This window comes from Eublepharis macularius, chromosome 6 (assembly GCF_028583425.1).
Source record: "Eublepharis macularius isolate TG4126 chromosome 6, MPM_Emac_v1.0, whole genome shotgun sequence".
Classification (NCBI taxonomy): domain Eukaryota; kingdom Metazoa; phylum Chordata; class Lepidosauria; order Squamata; family Eublepharidae; genus Eublepharis; species Eublepharis macularius.
Window position 1 is genome coordinate 142,044,366 of NC_072795.1, and position 22,340 is coordinate 142,066,705.

At 47.7% G+C, this 22,340-nt stretch overlaps 1 protein-coding gene across 2 annotated transcripts in view; it reads right to left on the reverse strand.

Annotated features, from left to right (window-relative positions):
* Positions 1–4,195: 4,195 nt before the first annotated feature.
* Positions 4,196–22,340, reverse strand: part of SNCG (synuclein gamma) — a 37,081-nt gene continuing 18,936 nt past the window's right edge. Inside the window, exons 4-5 of one of the 2 annotated variants that reach the window (XM_054983873.1) lie at positions 6,117–6,212; positions 4,196–4,537 (exon numbers count right to left, since the gene is read on the reverse strand). In XM_054983873.1, the coding sequence (XP_054839848.1) occupies positions 4,517–4,537; positions 6,117–6,212 (117 nt within the window). In that variant the 3' untranslated portion in view covers positions 4,196–4,516. Of the gene's footprint in view, positions 4,538–5,990; positions 6,213–22,340 lie in introns of both variants that reach the window. The other variant, XM_054983872.1, reaches the window with a different exon arrangement.

The following is a 22,340-nucleotide window of genomic DNA, read 5'->3' on the forward strand; positions in this document are numbered from 1 at the left end:
AACATGATGCTGAAGGAATTCCTATTTGACTCATATTTCATTTGTTGGGCAATGGCCTTAGATTTGGTAGGATTGCATTTTTTAATTGGGCCTTCATAGACCATATGCAATATTAGCATTGACAGCAGAGATGGGCACGAACCCCCAAAAAACCGAACCATGAGGTTCGTGTGTTTTCACGAACCAGGAACCACAAACTGGCACGAACTGGAGCAAGTTTATGAACCAGTTCGTGATTCATGGTTCGTGGGGTTTAAATGCTCCTTTTTGGCCGCTTAGCAGTGGCAGGGAAAGGGACATTTGACAGTTTAAAGGGCCCTTTCCTGCCTTGCAAGCGGCAGGGCCCTTTAAACTGCCCAAACCCCAGCCCCCACCCCCACACTTACCTTGCCCTGTGGGCCCGCGGCGTCCTCCCCCTCCTCCTGCAAGGGGTGGGAAGGCCACCATGGCCATTTGTTTTCAGCCTCCTCCTCCGCCCTGCGGGCCCACGCCGCAGCGGAAGAGGCCAAAAACGGCCTTCCCGCCCCTCGCGGAGGTGGTGAGCTCTCCTTCTTTGGGGATTTTAAAACAGAGGCTAATTGGCCATCTGGCAGCAATGCTGATTCTGTGGCTCAGTATGAACTTAGGCAGATTGTGAGAGGGACAGCAGGAAGGGATGAGTTGGTGTTCGGTTGATGTGGCCCTGTCTCTTGTGTCCAGCCACTTTGGGGTCAGGAAGGATTTTTCCTCCAGGCCACATTGGCCAGGAAACCTGGATTTGGGGGGGGGGGGTTGCCTTCCTCTGGGCTTTAAGCAGGGGCCACTGGGTGGAGTGGGGAGTGGCTGGGAATTTCCTGCATTATGCAGGGGTTTGAACTAGATGACCCTTGAGGTCCCTTCCAGGTCTATGTTTATATGATTCAGAGAGCTAGAAATGGGATTTCCAGAGGCACCCAGAATGCAAGCAGTGTACACCAGTACAGAATAAGTACAAATTCACTCTTTTACCAATAATCTTCTTTTTGTATTCTTTATGTATTCTTAATATGAACACAGGTTGTCATTTTCCTGGGTGAGACTGCTACTTAAAAAGCATCCTTAGATAAAAAATAAAATATCCTTAGATAAAAATGATGTAGCCATCTATCACCCAGTCTCTAATCTGCCCTTTCTGGGCAAAGTGGTTTAGAGAGCAGTAGCTGACCAACTCCACACCTTCTTGGACAAGCCGTGTGCTCTTTTCACTCTGCTTTTAGACCAGGCTATGGGATGGAGATGGCTCTAATAACTTTCATTGATGATCTCTGCCTGAATGTAGACAAAGCCATGCTTCATGGTTGCAGCCTTTGATACAGTAGACTCATATGACCAAGAGGAAGGGACTATTCCCTCAGTTTTGTTCATAAACAAAATTCTGGTTTCTCAGACTGACCATAGTTAAAATAAAAAATGTCTGAACTGAGCTAATCTCTTCCAGTTGATTAGCTATGAATATGTCTGTTCTTGACAGTGTATAAACTAGTAGCATGGATCCAACCATCCTCTAAGAAGCCTTCTTCTATCCTAAGGAGTCTTCCTTCAACTTGTAGCTCTTTCTTCAATGTAAGAGCCGCTCTGTGTGGTGCGTGTGTGAGAGAGAGAGAGTAAGAGAGGCTGTGTGTGCATGAGTGCGCGCAATCTGGTACCATGCTTCTGGAGGAACGGTGGAGAGTGCCCTCAATTCATAGCTGACTTATGGCAACCCCTGGTGGGGTTTTCCTGGCAAGAGACTAACAGAGGTGGTTTGCCATTGCCTGCCTCTGCCACCTGTCTTCGCTGGAGGTCTCCCATCCAATTACTAACCAAGGCTGAGCCTGCTTAGCTTCTGAGCTCTGATGAGACCAGGTTCACCTCGGCTATCCTGGTCAGGGCACACTTTTCTCCATCAGCCATCATTTCCCAAGCATTTTGCACATACACACACCGCACCATCAAAGGGCTTTTTAAAAACCAGTAATTGATTTCTTTATAGCATTATGACAATCTATTGCCACAATCTGCTAGTTCCCTTGAATTCCAGCATTCCTTTTTTAAAAAAGTAAGTTACTAGCCATATAAGGAGAAAGGTGGAGCTCTACAATGAAAAGGGCGAGTTGCTTTTGAAAATAAATGAAAGCTGAGAATTTTCAGAGGAATGATTAGATCATGGCAATAGATTTTTAAAACCTTATAATGTGATAGCAAAAGCCCTCTGTTAGCACGGGGAAGGGAACGGTGGCTGCAGGTGGGTCGGGCAAGGCAAGGAAAATGGCATTGATATTACAATGCACCCCTTTCTATCCACATGGTGTGTGTAAAACTGCAGTCTTTCCAAAGAGATCACCCCAAAGTTTGGAACAAAGCGGGTGAAAACCTGGCAAGTAGATAACTAAGGGGTTTCTTCATGTAGGTGCTCCAAAAGAAACCCTACTCATTTGGATGCCAAATGAGAGCAAAACATTTATATGGAAGCAAAATCAATGTTGAAATAGTTTTAAATATATAGAGAGATTCTGCAGTCCTTGCTGTCTCATCATGATGTTCAAATGACACTAATCTTTTTACCATTCAGTCTTGGGTGAGCTTTCGTCGCAAGCCTCTCTTACCTAAACATTTGCACCAAAATTAAAATACCCAGGGCTTTTTTTTCTGGGAAAAGCGGTGGTGGAACTCAGTGGGTTGCCCTCGGAGAAAATGGTCTCATGGCTGGTGGCCCCGCCCCCTGATCTCCAGACAGAGGGGAGTTGAGATTGCCCTCCGCGCCGCTGGAGCGGTACGGACGGCAATCTCAACTCCCCTCTGTCTGGAGATCAGGGGGCGGGGCCACCAGCCATGTGACCATTTTCAAGAGGTGCCGGAACTCCGTTCCACCACATTCCAGCTGAACAAAAGCCCTGACAATACCTATTATTAATCTGCTTATGATACTGCTACTGCATTTATGATCAGGATGACTCACTAAACTAATCTTGTCTGGCTATGACACTAATAGAAGAACTTTAAATCTAGTGATTCAGTTCACAATAGCATGAAGCCTTTTGATGACGATAAAAGGAAATAAGACAATAAGACCACAATGACAACCATGTGAAACATACCTTTTGTTCAGATGGCTTGGGAGCTTGGTTTGTCCAGGGGCTGGCCTGTCCTTTCATTGGCTGTTGAATATTTGTGATTTTTTGTAGAATTTCTTACTGCCACTTAAATGTAATTATTTTGGGCTCTGATATAGTGATATAAACTGCATCAGGACTTGGAGAAATGGTACGGAAAATTTTTAAAGAAATAAGTAACTGAGAGTGCATAATTTCATTCATAGACTTTAGTCTCTTTTGCATCCACTCTTATCCAGTGGGACAGCAAGACCAGCCACTGTGATGGGATGGGGAAGGATAGAGGGAAATCCTATGCAGATCCACTCCAGTCTAAGTCCATTGAAATCGATCTGTCAGGCTGAATTTGGGTTTTGAATGGCTGGCCTTTAATTTTCTTCCAGTTTTATGATGATGAAGATGATTCTATGAATTATTTCGAGTTGTGTTTGTTGTCTTTGATACTGCAACCGATGAGATTCCTAATTGCTAACACTAGTGTTAGGTTGCTTTTACTGATCACATTTCTTCCCTGCCCTTATAGAATCATAAAATCATAGGATCTCTAGGGTCATCTAGTACAACCCCCTGCAAAATGGAGGAGATTCTCAAATACCTCCCCTCCCCACACACACAGAGACCTTACTCCAGGCCCAGAATCCTTCCTTGAAGAACCCCTTGGAAAGCCACAAGTAATTGTTTCACGTTTTTCTCACAACAGTGTGAAGTAGGCTAGGTGAAGGAGAGTCTCTCTCTCATGGTTGAACCAAGGTCGTGCCAAGGGTTTTGAGAAGGAGGAGGCAGGGGAGGGGGTCAGAATCTCCCACCTGCACACCCCCAACCCCCACCTCTCCACACTGCACACACACACACGTTCTATGCTTGAGTTGGGAAATCCCACATATGAAGACACAGGCCTGCCTGTGCCACGTGTAATTTAAAATTTACTTAAAGACAACCACAATGGACCTGGCTGGTGGTCAGATTGCTAGGTAAACCAACGAAGGAAAAAGCAAATACATAGCTGAAACAAGTTTTATTTTATCTCTTTAGAAAAAAAAAATGTCCACCATATCTAGGGGTCTTGAGTGCTGATGCTAATGGGCAGAAGACATTAATCAGCAATTCCAGCCACAGCTGCCCGAAACTGCAGCTGTCAAATGTTACGCTGGAGAGCCTCGAGGGTGTGTGAGGGAGGAAGCCACGACGGGGATGGCGAGGGAGACACAGGGGGTGCCGCACAGAGTTACCCTATAGCATTTGACCAGGAGTTTGCCACACACCTCAGATGTGTTGATGTGGGGCAAATGAAAGACTGGAGTGCTGCATGAAGTTAGCCTGCTGTGGGGGTGATTTTCCTGCTCTGTACCGTTTCTGTATTTACTCTTGGGATTCTCAGTTTTTCACACTAGAAGGCCCGAGGAGGATTAATTTCCTTCATTTTCACCCTGGGAAGAAGAGAGACAAGATAATAGGTTAATTTGCAGAATAAACCACTCCCATATTTGGGTTCCAAAGTGGAGGTGACCAGGGGTCATTTCGTAGAAAAAGAGCTGGAGGAACTCATTAGCATAACTCATTAGCATATGCCACACCTCTTGCCATCACTGGAAGTGTGTCATTAGTATAGCTGATTTGCATATGTCACACCTCCTGACATCACCTATTCTGGCTGTTTTGGACCCAATACTGGCCATTCAGGGATGAAATTGGGCCCCAAATGGCAAAAAGGGGCTGAAAATGGCTGAAAAGGAGCCCAAAATGGTCAGGATTGGGCCGCTGATGAGCGGGAGAGTGATCCACTGCCTGTCAGAGGCCCGATCTGGGCCGTTTCGGACCCAATCCAGGCTGAAACAGGCCCAAAATGGCCGAGAGTCAGGTGGGTGGGGCCACCTGACATGTGACCTCTTTGGGGAACTGCCGGAACTGCATTCCTGCGTGTTCCCCCTCAAAATGAGTCCTGGAGGTGACCAGGATCTCAACATTGATGCTAAAATTTCCAAAAGTATCTAAGGAAAAGAAATGTGACTTTGAAGAATCTATCGTTTGACTTAAATAAGCCAGCAATTTAAACGTGAGTATATGATTTAAAGCTTTGTCTCCAGAGACTGTGCATGTTGGTCCTTATAATCAGGCAAGTAAATAACAACAACTGCACTTATATACCTCTCTTCTGGACAGATTAGAGCCTCACTCAGAGCGGTGAACAAAATCAGTGTTATTATCTCCACCATACAGCTGGGGGAGCTGGGCTGAGAGGAGGGGCTTAGCCAAGGCCACCTGCCGAGCTCATGGCAGGAGTGGGAGTCGAACCAGCAGGGTGCTGCTGAGTCATCATACTACTCCAGTTTTGATGTCCATCTTAAGCATCTCACAAAAATAAGTTAGTAAAGAAGTGTGTTGTCCAAAGAAGAACAAGATGAGCTCTATGATGAAACTTAGATCTTTTGACCTATGATTCTTTAAAAAAAAAAACCCAGCAATTTAATTGCATAATATTGATCTACTGTCACAAACATAAGTCTGTAGCCTCTTTCCTTGTGGAGATACAAGGGAGAAAGCGTATACCCACAATAAAATGACTAAAGAATTACTTTTAAAAATGAAACCCAGAAATTCAGAGAACATGATGCATATTTTGGAATAATGATATATAGTTATTAAATCACCAATTTTTTTTTTAAACACCTGGGGGAACCTGCTGGGTGGAAGCCCAGTTGCCACTGTACTGTATTAGTGGCTGCAGCAGCAACAGGGAAATGTCACCAGCCGGTCCCTGGGTGGAAAACACTCATGTCGCAATCTGCTTGAAATGTAAAGGGCGCTGAATGATCCTGCAAATGGAAAATGAAAGGCAAGCATTTTGGCATAACAATCACCAAAGAAAAGATCTGAAATCACCTGTATGCAGAAAAGAAACGGAAACCAGCTGAGCACAGATAAAGTAAGGCAAGAACAATAGACGGCGAGAACAACGCCAGACCAGCCAAGGGCTCTCGGGTTAGCTGGGCTATGAGTGTGCTTTACCTCGTCATCGGGTTCTGTGGCTTCCACTGGGGCATCGTCTTCTGCAGCGGCAGCAGCAGGTGGTTCCCCGGGCTGCCCAGGATGTTCGAAATCCTCCTGCAGAAGAGAGACAAACATGTATTGGAGTTAATGCATATGAACACAATAGAGGTGCTGGCTCTCGACCGAATGGGGAAATGGCGGAAGTTAACCAATGCCGTTCTCCAAAGGCCCCAGTCTCCATCTGCTTGACTCCACTGTTTCTTACCAGCTTCAATATGGAACCCAGTTTAGCATTTCCTAGTGTACTTATGGTGATAGGAAAATACGGTTGGGAATGCTTCAACTAACTAAAAAATCAAAAATGCAGTCCAGTATTAATCTTTGATTAGGACCAACCAAACTGACAGAAAACATTGTTCAAGGTTTCAGGCTCAACATCCAACCGGATGTTACAAATTTTTTAATGAGAAGAGTGGAAAGCAGATTTTTTTTCCAGCCATAATGTTAAGAGCTGATTGGATGCATGTCAGATCAGGTCTTAATGTCATGGCTTTTCACCCGTCTATCATTTTAAAATTTTCAGCATTCAGCCTGAAGAAGAGCTCTGGTAAGCTTGGTTGGCAGACCAATTTACTTTCTTTAACTGAACACGTAATAATTGTTATATTGCACGAACAGCTTTATCATTAAAATTGAAGGAATCGTGGTTTTTAAAAATAATTATACTATTATGAAGTATTGTGAAGTGAACCTTCAAGAAACATGAGAGGCGACAGTTCTTGGAAAGTTAAAAACTAGCCTTTTGATTGTGAATTTGCAACACTAATGGATCTACTGACAGTTCCCACAAATATCTTTCCTTTAAAAAAAATAAGGCTTTATGAAATTTTTTTAAGTTAATTATAAAAAATACAGAGAAAAAAGAGAGGGAGGGAGACATTTCCAAAGAAAGAAAGAAAGAAAGAAAGAAAGAAAGAAAGAAAGAAAGAAAGAAAATCGTATATAAATAGGAATACACACCAATTTTCTCTGTGAAAAGGTGTAACAATATTACATCTTGTATACTAACTCTAAAATTACCATAAAGCACTGCTTCTCCTTCCCATCTAGACATTGTTTTCCTTTTCCTGATCTTTGAAAGTACAAATCATTAATTCGTCTCTTTCTGTTTCTTGCAAAAAGTCTATAAGGGGCTTCCAAATAATCAAATATTTATATGATGTTTTTTCCCTGATCAAAGACACCAATTTAGCCATCTCAGCATAACCCATTTTTCTCTCCGGCCACTCTTCTACCGTAGGTCCACAAATACCTTTCCTGTCTGCCATAATTCCTCCTGAGCCCCCAGTCTTGTTATTTTGGCTATGGGTCATAAATCCCTGAGACCAAAAAAGTAGCAGCTCTTCTATTGTGTTATTTCCTGGTCCATTCATTGTTGCAACTTGCTGAAACTTCCTTACTGTTCAGATATGTTCCATCATCTGTTTCCCTTAGATCAAAGTTAATTTGCTTTTTAAGAAATTTTAAATTCCACAAAGTAGCCCATGTCCTCTCCTAAGGAAAGATAAATCCTCTGACCTTCAGAAATTACATTGACTAAGCAAAGTGCATCATTTATTCTGCTCTGAAGAAGACAAAGAGCTGCTGGAAGTTATACCCAGAAACTCTTTTGAGGCCTGAGAATCCCCCTTATACATCTAACCAGGGCTTTTTTTCAGCAGGAACGTGGTGGAACGGAGTTCCGGAACCTCTTGAAAATGGTCACATGGCTGGTGGCCCCGCCCCCTGATCTCCAGACAGAGGGGGAGTTGAGATTGGGAGTTGAGATTGTCTGGAGATCAGGGGGTGGGGCCACCAGCCATGTGACCATTTTCTCCGAGGGCAATCCAACTGAGTTCCACTACCTCTTTTCCCAGAAAAAAAGCCCTGCATCTAACCCGACGTCATACATCTATAAATATGGACAAGTTGCATGTTTTTAAGAATAGAAACTGAGAGTCTCAAGAAGCTGAATTCTGCACTCTTTTCTGTCTTCTGTGCTTGTGTGGACAACATAATACACAGATTCCTGTCCTTGAATATCTCAGGAGTGGTGCCCTACCTTGGCTCGGAGCTTGGGTTTTTTGGAAAAAGTATCCCTATTAGCTTTGACTTGGTTTAAAGCTGGCATTTGACATCATGTTGGATCCAAACTGCCCTCTACATAACTTTGCCAATGGAAAAGAATTTTTCCGACTCTTCCCTCCTGCTCCACTCCATTCAGTTCCCCCAAATGGTCTTCCGGCAGACAGAGTGGGGGGTAAAGTTGGGGTCTTCAGTGGGAGCAGGAAATCAGTGAAAATCCCCCTCCACTTCTACTAGTGAGAGTGCATTACACCCACAGAAGACGAGGTTTGCATCCTACCCTTTGAGTATTTTCTATATGGCTCACTGTTATCTTACACTATCTTGAAACAGATGCAGAGGAGTTAGCCGTGTTAGTCTGTAGCTGCAAAATAGTAAAGAGTCCAGTAGCACCTTTAAGACTAACCAACTTTATTGTAGCATAAGTTTTCGAGATGCATCTGACAAAGAGAGCTGTGGTTCTTGAGCTCAGAGGTTATGCGATTCTATACAGCAGGGCCATATCTAGGGTCACCCGCGCCCAGGTCAACCCAAGCCCCGCAGTCCCTCGCACTCCTGACACTGCATGATGACATCACTTTTGTGACATCATCACGTGGGGCTCCCCCAGGAAAAGCATGCTGCCCCGCTGCCGCTGGAGGGAAGGGAGCACGCGGCAAGCCAGCCGCCCCGAAACACAGCATGCCGCAGAGTTGGCGGCAGCCGCGTGGGCAGCTAAGTGGAGGGCTGGAAGGCCGCCTGCGCACGTTCCCCTTCCCTGATGACAGGGCAGCTGGCTTGCCACGCGCTCCCTTTCCTCCAGCGGTAGGTAGCGTGGGCGGCATGCTTCCAGGGGGCACCCTGCGCTGCTGCCAGCCGCCCAGTCTGCAGGGCAGGTGAATGGCGTGGTGGCCTTCCAGCCCTCCATTCAGCTGCCCATGTGGCCGCCGCCAGCTCCATGGCACGCCAGCTCCATGGTAACCCACCTGCCCCCCCTCAATCCGGCCCTGCTATACAGTTAACTGTCCAAAGCTGCAGTTTCCTCCAGGGGGACTGCTCGCTGATTTTATTATCATTGTTATATTATTAGTTATTTATTTATAGTCCACCTTTGTCAGAGATCCAAGGCGGATTACACAGTGCAAGCGAGAAGACAATATTCACTGAGCAGAGTACAATGATGAACAACAGTTAGGACATTTAGTACAAGAGATGCAACAGGGTATGGCAGCAGGAAAAAAATGAGGGGGAAAGCATAAAGCCAAGCACAGGGGTGAAATCTTTCTGAAACAAAGAATAACTAATTTACATGGCACTCTGAGCAACATGGAAACTCCCTAGAGGCCACATCAGCAGACAGTACCCAACAGAGTAGCGTATAGTCCCCGTCCCTCATTTCTCTGAGCTACTTCTTACGACTCAGCCCTACAGTCTGGGGAGAAAGCCCTCCTGAAAAATGCAGTGTTGCACAGTATGCAGAAAGCTGCTCTCCGCAGCTGTAATTCCAGTAGAACTCCAGGCCTCCACCAGAAGGACAGCAATCCTATGCCTCCTAGCATGGGCTTTAAGAAATGGACTGCCTCGGGCTGGGGAGGTTCCTTCTAGTGAGCATGGCTAGCATTCACTCGCCTAGGGTATCTTCTCAGTGGACGTAGATGCTGGTATGACGAGAGGTGGTCTCGGGCACCTCGTTCTGTTTGTTTCTCACGTGCCTCAGAATGTACCCCTCCTCACCAGGACTTCACATCTCTGACTCACCATTCTATTTTTAAACCAAGGCAGGAAATGAGCATCTTGAGAATTTTTCTCTCTGAACTGGAATGGCAGAAGCCAACACAATTACCGGACGAAGAAGTGTCGGACGGGTCAAAATGTCCCCCCACCCCACCCCACCCCACAACTTGTTTGGCCTGCCCAGAAACAAGGCAGGGTATTGCTTATGTTTGTATGGATTCTTCCATCAGCATTTATATTTGAATACGCTACCAACATTTCACACTATTACACAATGCCCACAGCTACTATACCGGCTGTATGCTGATGTACTGTGCTGTGAGCCCTGGATTCTGGAGATGGTGCGGTAAGAACCTGAGCAGCGCTGCCTCTTTGGAAGGACAGAAGGCACTCGGCTGTTACAGACCAGCAGCAGCTCACGTTCATCAACATTTACGATTTGGACAGGAAGCAAGGGGCCACGGCGTCCAAGGCCTTGCACTTTTGAACACAGGCAGCAGCTTTTGCCTGAGTAGGGTTGCCAGCCTCCAGGTAGTGGCTGGAGATCTCCCAGAATTACAACTGGTCTCCAGGCCACAGAGATCAGTTCACCTGAAGAAAATGCCTACTTTGGGGGGTGAACTCTATGGAATTATGCCATGCTAAGGTCCTTTCCCTCCCCAAACCCCACTTTATCCAGGTTTCTCCAAGTTTCACCCCCCAAATCTCCAGGAATTTCCCAACTTGGAGCTGGCAACCCTAGCCATGAGCTACCAAGTTGGACTAGCTAGCTAGGAAAGTTGCAAGTAGTTCAAACCTAACTTCCCTGCCAGCAGGGGTGAACTAGAAGATAGTACCATCCCAGGAGCATCCAGGGGTGATCTCGCTGTCTTCTGGCCTGCCACGTGGTCCCCCAAGCAGAGGTCCTGTCTCACCGTGAGGGAGTCCCTCAGCCCAGCAATCTCACTTGTATCCCAAGCATTTGACAAGTAATGGGCAGGCTGGCCAAGGGATCACGCCACATGCTTAGAAGAGCCAATCCAAAGCATAAGCTGTCTTCCCAGGTCTTTTCAAAAGGTGGCCTATTCACCTCTATACTATTTATTTTATTTTTATTTTATTCAATTTATATTCCACTCTCCCCGCAAGCAGGCTCAGAGCAGATCACAGGCAGTAATAAATACAATAAAAACAAATTGCATAAATTAGATTAAAACATATCAAAGTCTAAAACAGACAGTCGTACCCATATTACACATCACCCAAGCATTAAAACACATCCATGGGACAGGGTGGCCAGCTACCAGATGCTGGGGGGCAACACTCCCCCCCTGGTGGGAGGCCAGTTTTTCAGCCTGCCCGCCTCAACCCCCGTATGCTTGGCAGAACTTCTCTGTCTTGCAGGCCTGGCAGAAAGATAGTGAATCTGGCTGGGCCCGGGTTTCCACAGAGAGAGAGTTCCACCAGCTTGCGGCCAGGACTGAGAAAACCCTGGCCCTGGTTGAGGCAAGGCGAAATTCCCTCGGGCCAGGGACCGCCAGTAGATGTTGATCTGCTGAACGGAGCAGTGGCCAAGGGACATATGGCGAGAGGCGGTCCCGCGAGTATGCTGGGCCCAGTCTGCTAAGGGCTTTGAACCCAAACCTTGAATCTGATCCAGAATTCCACTGGGAGCTAATGCAGCTGGTGAAGGACTGCTGTTATATGTGGCCAGAACGGAATCCCAATCAGAATATGCGCTGCTGCATTCTGGACCAGTTGTAATTTCTGGATCAGACCCAAGGGCAGCCCAGTGTAGAGTGAGTTGCAGTAGTCCGACCTGGAGGTGACCATTGCATGGATCACTGTAGCTAGGTCATGGTCTGAAAGGTAAGGAGCAAGTTGCCTAATCTGACAAAGATGGAAGAACACAGATTTTGCAACTGCTGTGACCTGGGCCTCCATTGACAAGGAGACATCCAAGACCACGCCCAAACGTCCCACCACTGGCATAAGCATCTGCGGCACCCCATCAAGGGGTGGGAGGCGGATCTCAGAACCTGTCAGCCCATGGGCCAGGGATTCATGGGATCCAGTTTCAGTCTGCTCTGTTTCAACCAGCTAGTCACAGCCTCCAGCCATATTTTCCAGAGCGGTGTCCAGTTGGCTGTCCATCAACAGATAGAGTTAGGTATCATCAGCATATTGCTAACATTGGGGAGGGAGACCACACACTAAGTGGTGGTGAGGTGATAACTGCTCCCCCAGTGCAACCCTCTGTCCCCAACCATGGAGAAAAGAGACGAGCCACAGCAAGGCAGTTCCACAAATCCCCATATCAGCGAGGTGGTGAGTCAACAGATTGTAGTTGACTATATTGAATGCTGCTGTAAGATCTAACAACACTATCAGCACAAACCTGCCTTGATCCAGATGTCTGCAGAGGTCATCTGTGAGGGCGACCAGCGCCATCTCCGTCCCATGGCCAGGATGGAATCCGGACCCAAATGGGTTCAGGGCAGAGGAATCCTTCAGGAACACCTGCAGCTGTTCCACCACCACCCGCTCAATCACCTTACCCAGAAATGGGAAGTTTGAGGCTGGGTGGGTTGGCAGGGCCGAAAGATGGCTTTTTCAGAAGAGGCTGCACCACTGCTTCCATCAGTGCTCCTGGAAAAATCCCAGTGCTCAAGGAGAGATTAACAAGGGCCTCCAGAGGAGCTCAAAGCCCGTCAGTGCTGGCTTTCACCAGCCATGACAGGCAGGGGTCCAGGGGGCAGGTGGTGGGCCTCACTGCCCGCAGGGACCTGTAAACCTCGTCCTGGGAGAGCAGAACGAAATGATCTAATACTAGTCCAGAAGACAGCCAAGGGGCTCCAGTTCCCTTACTGTAGCAACCATGGCCAGCAGGTCGCAGTGGAGAGACAGGATTTTGCCCACGAAATATCTCTCAGAAGCCTCACAGCTAAGTTTCGAATTAGCAATTTGATGGTCTCCCTGTGAAAGGGAGACCAAAGACTGAACAATTTTAAATAATTGTGCTGGGCACGACGAGCTCATGAACTCAACGGAAGCAGCGACCCATGGAAATTCCCTTTTCATCACCTTCACTGCCACCTCATAGGCTTCCATAAACGTCCTATAAGATGTTCTTGCCTCCTCGTCCCGCCTCCACCTCCACACTTGGTTTCACAGCTTCTGCTTCTTCTGTCGCAGCTCCTCGGTATGCCAAGGAGCCAGCTGGGTGCAGGGGCGGAGAAGGTGATGGGGGGCCGATTGCATCGATGGCTTTGGAAAGATGGACATGCCAATCCTCCACCAGCACATCTAGTGAACCGCTAGGGGGCACTGGATCCCACAGAGCAGTCTGGAAACCAATTGGATCCATTAGTCTCTGCGGTCAAGCATAAATCAGCTCGTTGCCTACGCAGGGTGGGGGGCTGGTGCACCCAGACGAGCCTTCAGGACAAAGTGATCTGACCACGGCACCGCTTCAATCACGTCCCGATCCACATGTATCCCCATCCCAAAGATCAGATCCAGCGTGTGGTCTGCTTTGATGTGTGGGAGCTGATACAAACCGAGAAAGTCCCAGCGTTGCCAAGGTAGACACCAGGTCCGAAGCCTGTGTGGAGGCAGCAGCATCAGCATGGATGTTGAAATCCCCCCAAACCAGAAGTCTGGGGTACTCCAAGGCCGAGGCAGCCACTACCTCCAGCACACTCGACAGGGTAGCAGCACACCAGACAGATAGCCAAACTCTCCTCAGCATCCCACACCAGACCCTCACACTCAGTGCTGGCAATCTTTGAGATGGGGAGTGGCCTGAAGGAGAAAGACCCTCGAGTGAGCATTGCCACCTTGCTCCCCCAGCCACTTGTCCAGGACTGATGAAGGACCGAGAAACCTGGGGGGGTTTAGACAGTCTGTGTCTAAAATATGATCTTTCAGTTAAAATGGTGCTTTCCATACTTAAAATGGATTCCAGGATTGATAGATAGTTTGGCTCCACTATACAGGAATACAACAGTTAGTTCTTTCAAGGTGGCCGTCTTGCCTTCCTCCACCCAAATCTCAGTCATGCATACCAGGTCCATATCATGCACAGTAAAATACTCGTGCAGTGTTCTGGTCTTCTTATTGATGGACCTGGCATTTTACAACATCCGTGCTGGAGAGGGACTTACATTCCTAGCCCCACAACCAGCATACCTTGGGATGGGGCACAGGTTGGAAGGACACCGAGCAATGCCCTATCTCCGTGTCCTTCCCCTCCTTTGCCCCACCACCTTGCCCCTATGCGGCTTTATTCATTTAAAGCAAATGATCCGTTTTTTACAGTGGCATGTATTTCATGGTATTCAGTCTAGTCCAGCATAAACCTTTTAAAATGAGAAGTATCCAGATAGTAAAGATACGGGACCTCCTTTCCCCTAGCTGCATGTAAAACCAGAGCCAATTTTCTTTTAGGATCGTGATAAAACAAATCTAAGCTATTAGCAATGGTTATTTTACTGTACTCTGTAATGCATGCATTGTAGCGTTTTCGATTTTGTGTTTGTGATGCCTTGGTCTTTTGCTTAGGCTTTAATAAATCTAAACCGAAGTGAAGCCAAACAACAAAGCAAAGTAAAGTGATTAGCTGCTGGGGAGGGGCAGGGGCGGTGATATGTCCAGCAGGCTCTATGACTCATTTATAAATTTAGAGGGCATTAGCTTGGGATGACGTGGCCTCTGCCTGCAATGCACCAAGCTTTGTGCTGTGTCAGCCAGATGCTCCTGCTCTTCTGCAGAGGTCTCCATTCAGAAATTTGGGAAGTGCTAACAAATACAAAACCTGTGTGGCCAAAATCTGTAGTGTGGTCAAGGTTCAGACAGATGGAAATCATGTTCCTCATTCCATCAATCAAAAGCAAATTGCAGGATCATGCAGCTTCACTTGGCCTTGGGGCTGTGCAGGGATGGGAGCTGGAGTTTAACTCTTCAAATGCCATGCTGGTTGCCCTACAAGCCTAGAGAAAAAAGCCCTGCCCTTTTAATAGAGGATTAATGTGTGGAAATGGACAGCTGATGTTTTTCATGGCATGGAGGTAAATGGTAAAGAACATCCATTGAGCCTCTGTTAAAGGGACAGGGCATTTAAAAAAAAATCTAGGCAGTTGGTTAACCTAATTACTGCTTGATTTTGCTATCTGAATGACTGCTTCCCACTCTGCTATTAGCATTTTAAAGGAGAAAAATGTGTCCCTTAAAATACACACATTTCCCCTTTTAAATGCTAATAAAACAGCAGGGAGCCCCGCGCTGAATAGTGAAACCAAGTGGAGGTTGAAGGGTTAAACTCTCTCCCCACCCTGCACAGGCCCTGAGGCAAATTGAGGCTGAATGAACCTGCAATTTTATGTATTTATTTACTTCATTTCTACTCCACTTTTCTCCCCAGTAGGAACCCCAACGTTCTTCCCTCCTTCATTTCATCCTCACAACAACCCCATCCAGTAAGTGAGGCTGAGAGGGTGTGACTGACCCAAGGCTAGCCAGCAAACTCCATGGCAGAGTGGGGATTCGAACCTGGGTCTCCCAGATCCTAGTCCAACATTTGAACCATTTATACTACACTGGATCTCAGTTTGCATTTTGGGGGTGGGAGGTGGAACAAGCCACACAATCTTCTTCTTGCCTGTTAGTTTTCCCTTTCCTGATCTGTGTCTTCCATTTGAATGTGGAAAGAGGCTTCATAACAGAAATGTCATCGATAATCAATCAATATATTAAAGCTTAATCAATATATAAATAGGAACATTTGGATTTATCAATCTGAGCCCTAAGAAAGAAAGAAAAAAACGACAATAAGCTTGCAGATCCACCAACTTAAATCCTTAAAATGATTTGTGATTCATACTGACATTTGTTACTGGCAGGGCTTTTTTTCAGTGGGAACGTGGTGGAATGGAGTTCCGTCACCTTTTGAAAATGGTCACATGGCTGGTGGCTCTGCCCCCTGATCTGCAAACAGAGGGGAGTTTAGATTGCCCTCCACGCCACGGCGCGGAAGGCAATCTAAACTCCCCTCTGTCTGGAGATCAGGGGGCGGGGCCACCGGCCATGTGACCATTTTCACTGTGGGTGATTTAAACTTTAAAAAACTCCTCCCCACGTTCCAGCTGACCCAAAGTGATGTCATTGTGCGGTCCTGGGAGTGTGTGTGCACTTTGCGTGCATGCATGTGGTACCAGGGGCACCACCTCCTGCCCGGAGTTGCCCCCTATGCTGGCAACCCACTGAGTTCCACCACCTCTTTTCCCAGAAAAAAGCCCTGGTTACTGGCATGTAGTCACATAAACAGGGCCTTAACAAAAGTATACTAGTATTTGGTGGTGTTTGCATAGCTAAAAAATCCCAGAACATGAGACTCACGTTCATATGCATCTGACCCACATGATCGGCAGTATTTGGTAGGCTGGTCCATTGCATCAAATAAACGACTAAAATACAGGGAACTCTCATTGCCAAACTACATGATCTGTGTGACATGAGTTGAGCAACGGGTGCCGGACCCAACTTGTCACGTGTAGGACCCGTGTAACTCATTTTGAAAGCACTGCGTTGCTTGGCATGGCTCCAAACTCTGCAAGGGGGAAAGTGGGGCTTCAGGCTTCCCTCCTGCTCCATTTTTGGCAGTGGAAATGGAGTCAGAGGAGGAGACAAACACCCCCCCCCCCTTAGCATTTGAAACTGGGCAGTGCAAGACGATGCTTTCACAGTGGGTTATACCAGTCTTGTGTGTGATGAGTTGGATCAGGCACCCGTGTCTCAACTCACGTCACACGTATCATGCATTTTAGGCCTCAGGCTGAAATCCTATGAATGCTTCCATACTTTACTGTGACTAGCATCTGCTCTGGATTTTGCTTTGGGTTTTGCAGCATAAACGCTGCAAAATTCCTCCTCCAGGCACCTGCTCATTTTCAGCAGGGTTACTGACGGGCCCTTCTACAGCACACTGTCCCTAATTTTAAAAGCAGAATTGATACTTTGGCTGTTTATTGTGTTCTATCAGAACTGCAGCTTCCGACTATACAGAGGTGGCTTTCATAGGTTTCCTACATGAACGAGACAAGCTTGCAACAGGTCTGACAAAAGAAAATTATTTTATGGGCTTCTTTCCAATTCTTCAACCAGAAATCTGTCTTGCCAAGAGAAGAAAGTCCCCGGTGGCTGCACACTGCACCGAGTTGGTAATAAAGAAGAAATAAGGACAGAATCCAAGCAAGTCATAACAAAATAAAATATAGATATGTTGCCTGATCCGGAGAGTTACAACAAGGGGGTTTGACATTTACAGGAAGGACATGTTTCTCTAAGGACGCACATCTATTCTTGGATGGCTGGGTGAATGCTGCCCCAGATATTTTGGCCGCGGCTTTGGAGGCTGTGACTGGGTGGTTAAAGCAGACTTGGTTGAAGCTTCATCCTGCAAAGATGGAGGTCCTGCACCTGGGCTGTGGGTTGTTGTTTTGGGGGATTTGGCTCCCAGCCTTTGAGGGGGCACCGTTGGTATCTACACCAATGCTGAGGAGTCTGGGCATAGTTCTGGATGCCTCCCTCTCAACGGAGGCTCAGGCCACAGCAGTTGCGAGGTCTGCATTTTTCTGTTTCCGTCAGTCCAGGCAGCTTGTTCCCTGTCTTTCAACCCGTGTGACCCAACTGCAGTGATCCAGGCAACGGCCACCGCCAGGCTGGACTGCTGTAACTCGCTCTATGCCAGACTACCCTTGAGACTAATCCAGAAGCTACAACTGGTCCAGAATGCAGTGGCACATGTCCTCACAGGGACTTTGGTCAGGACGCATCTACAACCTGTCCTGGGCCAGTTGCACTGGCTTCCAGTTGAATTCTGGGTCAAGTTCAATGTTTTGGCTTTGACATTTAAAGCCCTTAGCAGGCTGGGACCAACAAACTTGCAAGATCGCCTCTTGCCATGTGTTTCCCGGAGGGTACTTCATTCAGCTGACAAACATTTGCTGTTGATCCCTGGCCTCAAGGACGTTTGCCTTCGTCAGGGCCAGGCCAGGCCTTCATCAGGGCCAGGGCCTTTTCGGCCCTGGCACTGGCCTGGTGGATCTCTCTCTCCGTCAAGACCAGGGCCCTGTGGGGCTTGTTACAGTTCCTCCAGGCCTGTATGACAGAGGTGTTTCGCCAGGCCTATTGCTGTGGTTAGGGCACGGGTGAACTATCCCACCAGCTTTCCTGCCGTGGCCTCTCAGGCCACCCTGCTTTACTGGTTCAGCAGTCTATCAGGAAGATATTCTATAGAAGGGGTTTGCCTCCCCCCTCCCACTGCAGCCAACATGCCTCCTGAAATGATGCTCCAGGGTGACAGGGGACAGCCTGAGGGGGGAATCAGAAGTCTGCACTGGGATGGAGGGATCAGAGAAAACCGCCTCCCTGCCACCTTCAGAAGTCCTACAGTGAATTCAAGCCAATGGCTTGTATCTGACAAACGCAAGCACAACAAAGTTTGCAGAATCCTTCCTTCTACTGCAGCCCAATGAACTCCCTGAAATTCTGCTGCTGCAGGTGTGTGTGTGTGTGTGAGAGAAACCCTTCTGAACAGGGTAGGGGGCAGAGTGGGGGGGGGGTCTGCAGTAGGATTCACCAAGAATTGCTGCCTCTTCCTCTTCCTCCTCCTCTTCCTCCTCTTGTGGAAAATGATAGTAGGGTACAAGTCAATGAGTAGGAGACATGAAGTGCGCATGAGCCAACATTAACAATTTCTTGGTGACTGGTTCCACTTTCTTGAATTTGTTTTATTAACAGATTTCTTAATTGGGATCAGAGATACCAAATGACCTGTTCGGACTAGTGCCCGTCTTCAGCCATGAAGAGCAACCCTAGAATTCATAGCAAAACATGGAATTACAGCCATTCTTTTATCAGGCTATAACCATTCTTTTCAAGTTGTGTGATCAGGAAACTTGGGACTCCCGCCACGTGAGTTCCTTCTTGAGAAGGCCAGTCACTGACAGAAAACCCATCTGGAAGACAGCTTGCCTGGCATTACCCGATTCCCATCGATCACATTTTAACTCAGTTCAGAGTGGTGTGTTCTCTCCATTTTATCCTCACAACAACCCTGTGGAGTATATCAGGAGGAGATGAAGTGACTGGCCCAGGGGCATCCAGTGGGCTTTACAGCAGAGGAGGGATTTGAAGCCAAGTCTCCTAGTTGGACACGGACCTCCTGATCTTCCTCTGCAACAGGCAGCAACAAGTATTCACATGGCACATTCTAGGGTGTCCTGCCAAATTATGTAGGGAGCAATCTGGGGCCATTAATCCAAGCCAGGCCAGCTTCTAACATGAACTGATGGTGGAGAGGTGGAGAGAGCCCTCAAGTCAGGGTTGACTTACGGCGACCCCTGCTGGGGTTTTCATGGAAAGAGACAAACAGAGATGGATTGCCATTGCCTGTCTCTGCAACCCTGGTCTTCGTTGGAGGTCTCCCATCGAATTACTAACCAAGGCTGACTCTTGATTGGTTGGTTGGTTGGTTGGTTGGTTGGTTGGTTGATTGATTGATTGATTGATTGATTGATTGATTGATTGATTGATTGATTGATTGATTGATTGATTGATTGATTTTTAGCCCTCCCTCCCTGCGAACAGGATCAGGGCGGGGTACAATAAAATGCTTATTACACAATAAAACAGATGAATACATTTAAAATCTAAAAATTCCAAAATGCATATAGAGCAACATCTCAGATGGCAGCCCCCTCCAATTTCCCCAGTCAAATATAAACAAAAGAGAGGGGTGGGGGGCACAGTTAATATTATTTCTGTGACTGCGCTTGTGGGGGGCAGATGATTTCATCCCCCCCCCAGCAAGAGACCAGTAGGGAGGATCCTAATACAATCAAAGACTGGCCTCAACCGTACGTCTGGTGGAACATCTGGTGGAACCATACACTGAGAAGTTATGCGGTCTCGGTGGGCTCAGGTGTCCTCCGACAGAGAGTTCCACCAGGTTGGAGCCTGCTTAGTTTCTGAGATCTGATGAGATCAGACTGAACTGATAGTATGCCTTATAGAAACCTGAGAAGCACCTGCCATCCCATGCCAGGCACACACAAAAGTTCATGAGATACAGGACTCAGGCATTTAAATGTCATTCTGGCTTTTTGCAGGGCAACAACTAGGTGAAATATATCAATACTTCTCATTTTCAACTTCATCAAAATCAGAAACTTAAATCAGGAGCCTGGACCTGTGAATGGACAAGACAGATCTTTCTACAAGCCTGAAAAACAACCCATGTCTGCAATAAATCTTGGTATCTAGAAGAAAATATACTGGGAGGTGTGTGTTAAAAAACCCAAAGTGATAAGTGGCGTGCCTGGACCTTTAAGAAATGGTTGCTCTTTGTGGCCATTGCTAGGCAACCACAATAGCTTCACCAGGATCTCAGGCTCGGTTCCTGTCACTTAAGGGCAGGGTAGGGCCCTTTAAGGGAGGACTCACACAGGCCTGGCCCAGCAGCAACCACCAGGTGAGTTGATATCATGCAACTTGCATGACTTACCTAGGCCTGGTTGCTTACTGCCGTTCAACAACAGCCACCTCATGAAAGCAATGAGGCGTAGTGGTTAGAGTTTCAGACAAGGACCTTGAACCCAACATTCTTCTCTGGAAATTCACTTGAAGACTTTGGGCCAGTTGCATTCTCAGCCTAGATTGCCTCACAGACTGGGGCAGATTGGCCAGTAAGAGCACCAGGCTACCTCCCAGGGGGCTGATGGCCTCCTCCCAGTCTGGTACAGGTGAGCCCCGTGATGGACCAGCTGAGCCTGGCTCACCTGGCAAGGCAAGGAAGAGGCAGTGCCTGGCTGAGTTCATGTGAGGTGAGGGAGGTGACCAAGTCCTGGCACAGGTCGAGCCCGGCAGCACCACCTCCCCTGCCTCACCTTAGACTGGCTGAGCTGGGCGCCTCCAGCTCCTCCACCATGTCTCACGCAGGCCGAGCCCAGCACCACCTCCTCCCTCCCCTCACTTCATGCAGGCTGAATTGGAGGCTGCTTCTGCCACCTCTCCCAACTGGCATGGGCTGCTGTCCCCACTGCCTCCCTTGGCTCACTCTCCCAAGTCTGGAGCATGGCGAGGGAGGCAGCTCCACCCCTCCTGACCCCCGCATGAAACCAAGGAAGCTGTGCCCCCCCCCATCCGAGGAGCGGGCAGTGGTGCCTGGCTGACTGATTGGGTCCGTCAGACGCCTCTTCCTCTCTCCCTCCTCGGGGATTGTGGGGCAAGGCAGCTGGGGGAGGGACCCTTTCCCAGGTTGTTCTCTGCCTGCCCAGCCCCTCTGCTTACGAGTTTGTTTTGAGGATAAAATAGAAGAGAGGAGAATGATGTAAGGTGCTTTGGGTTCCCATTGTGGAGAAAAGCGGAGTATAGATGAAGTAAATAAATAATAAATAGAGCCGAAGGAGGCAGATACAAGTTAGGTTGCTTGGTGGGTGGGAAAGATGAAAAGGAAGCAGTGGGGAGGATTTGGTTGCCAGGAGGAGGGGGAAAGGAAACAGCCATACCGGGGGAAATGAGGTGCCCCTTGCGAATCTTGACTGGTTCCCCAACGTGCAACTGGGCTCTGCCTTGGGAGTGGTGCTGTGCAACTGGGCCGTACTTTTCCCAAATAGAGGCTGTGAGGATAGGGAAGGATGGAAAACTGAAGCCAGGGGGGCTGGTGGGTGGGAAGGAGAGGAGGAGGCAGGAAAAGGGGAGAGGGCTCTGGGAGCATTCACCCTGACCTGGATAGCCCAGGTGAGCCTGATCTCATCCAATCTCAGAAAGCTAAGCAGGGTCAGCCTTGGTTAGTCATTGGATGGGAGACCTCCAGTGAAGACCAGGTTTGGAGAGGCAGGCAATGGCAAACCACCTCTGTTAGTCTCTTGCCATGAAAACCCCACCAGGGGCACTCCCCACCACATGGAAGCTTTCAGAGAAGGGAAAGAGGAGCCAGTGGAGGAAGAGGAAATGAGACGGCCCCTGGAAGCCCTCGCAGGTCCTTACGAAAGGCCAATCAGAACAGACCATTTTTGTGTGTCCCCCACCCTCAAGAGTTACTTCCCAAGAAGACTGCAACTAAGAAAGAAACCAGGGGCTCTTGGCTGCTCAGCGCATAAGTACGCTTGTTATAATACAGGTTATAAACTACATGTTATGAGGCAAACCAGAGTTTGCTTCATAACACTGATGTGGATTGAGGCATTTGTAGGTAAGATGTGAGAAGAGGGCTGCTCAACCCTCTTTCCTGGCCATTCTGCCAACACACCTGGGCTTCTGAATGCGGACAGAGAAAGAACAGGCTGGGGGAAGAAGTGGCAGTAGCGACTGGGAGATTAAGTATTATTTATTTCTGCGATATTTATTTCCATATAAAAACTGCTC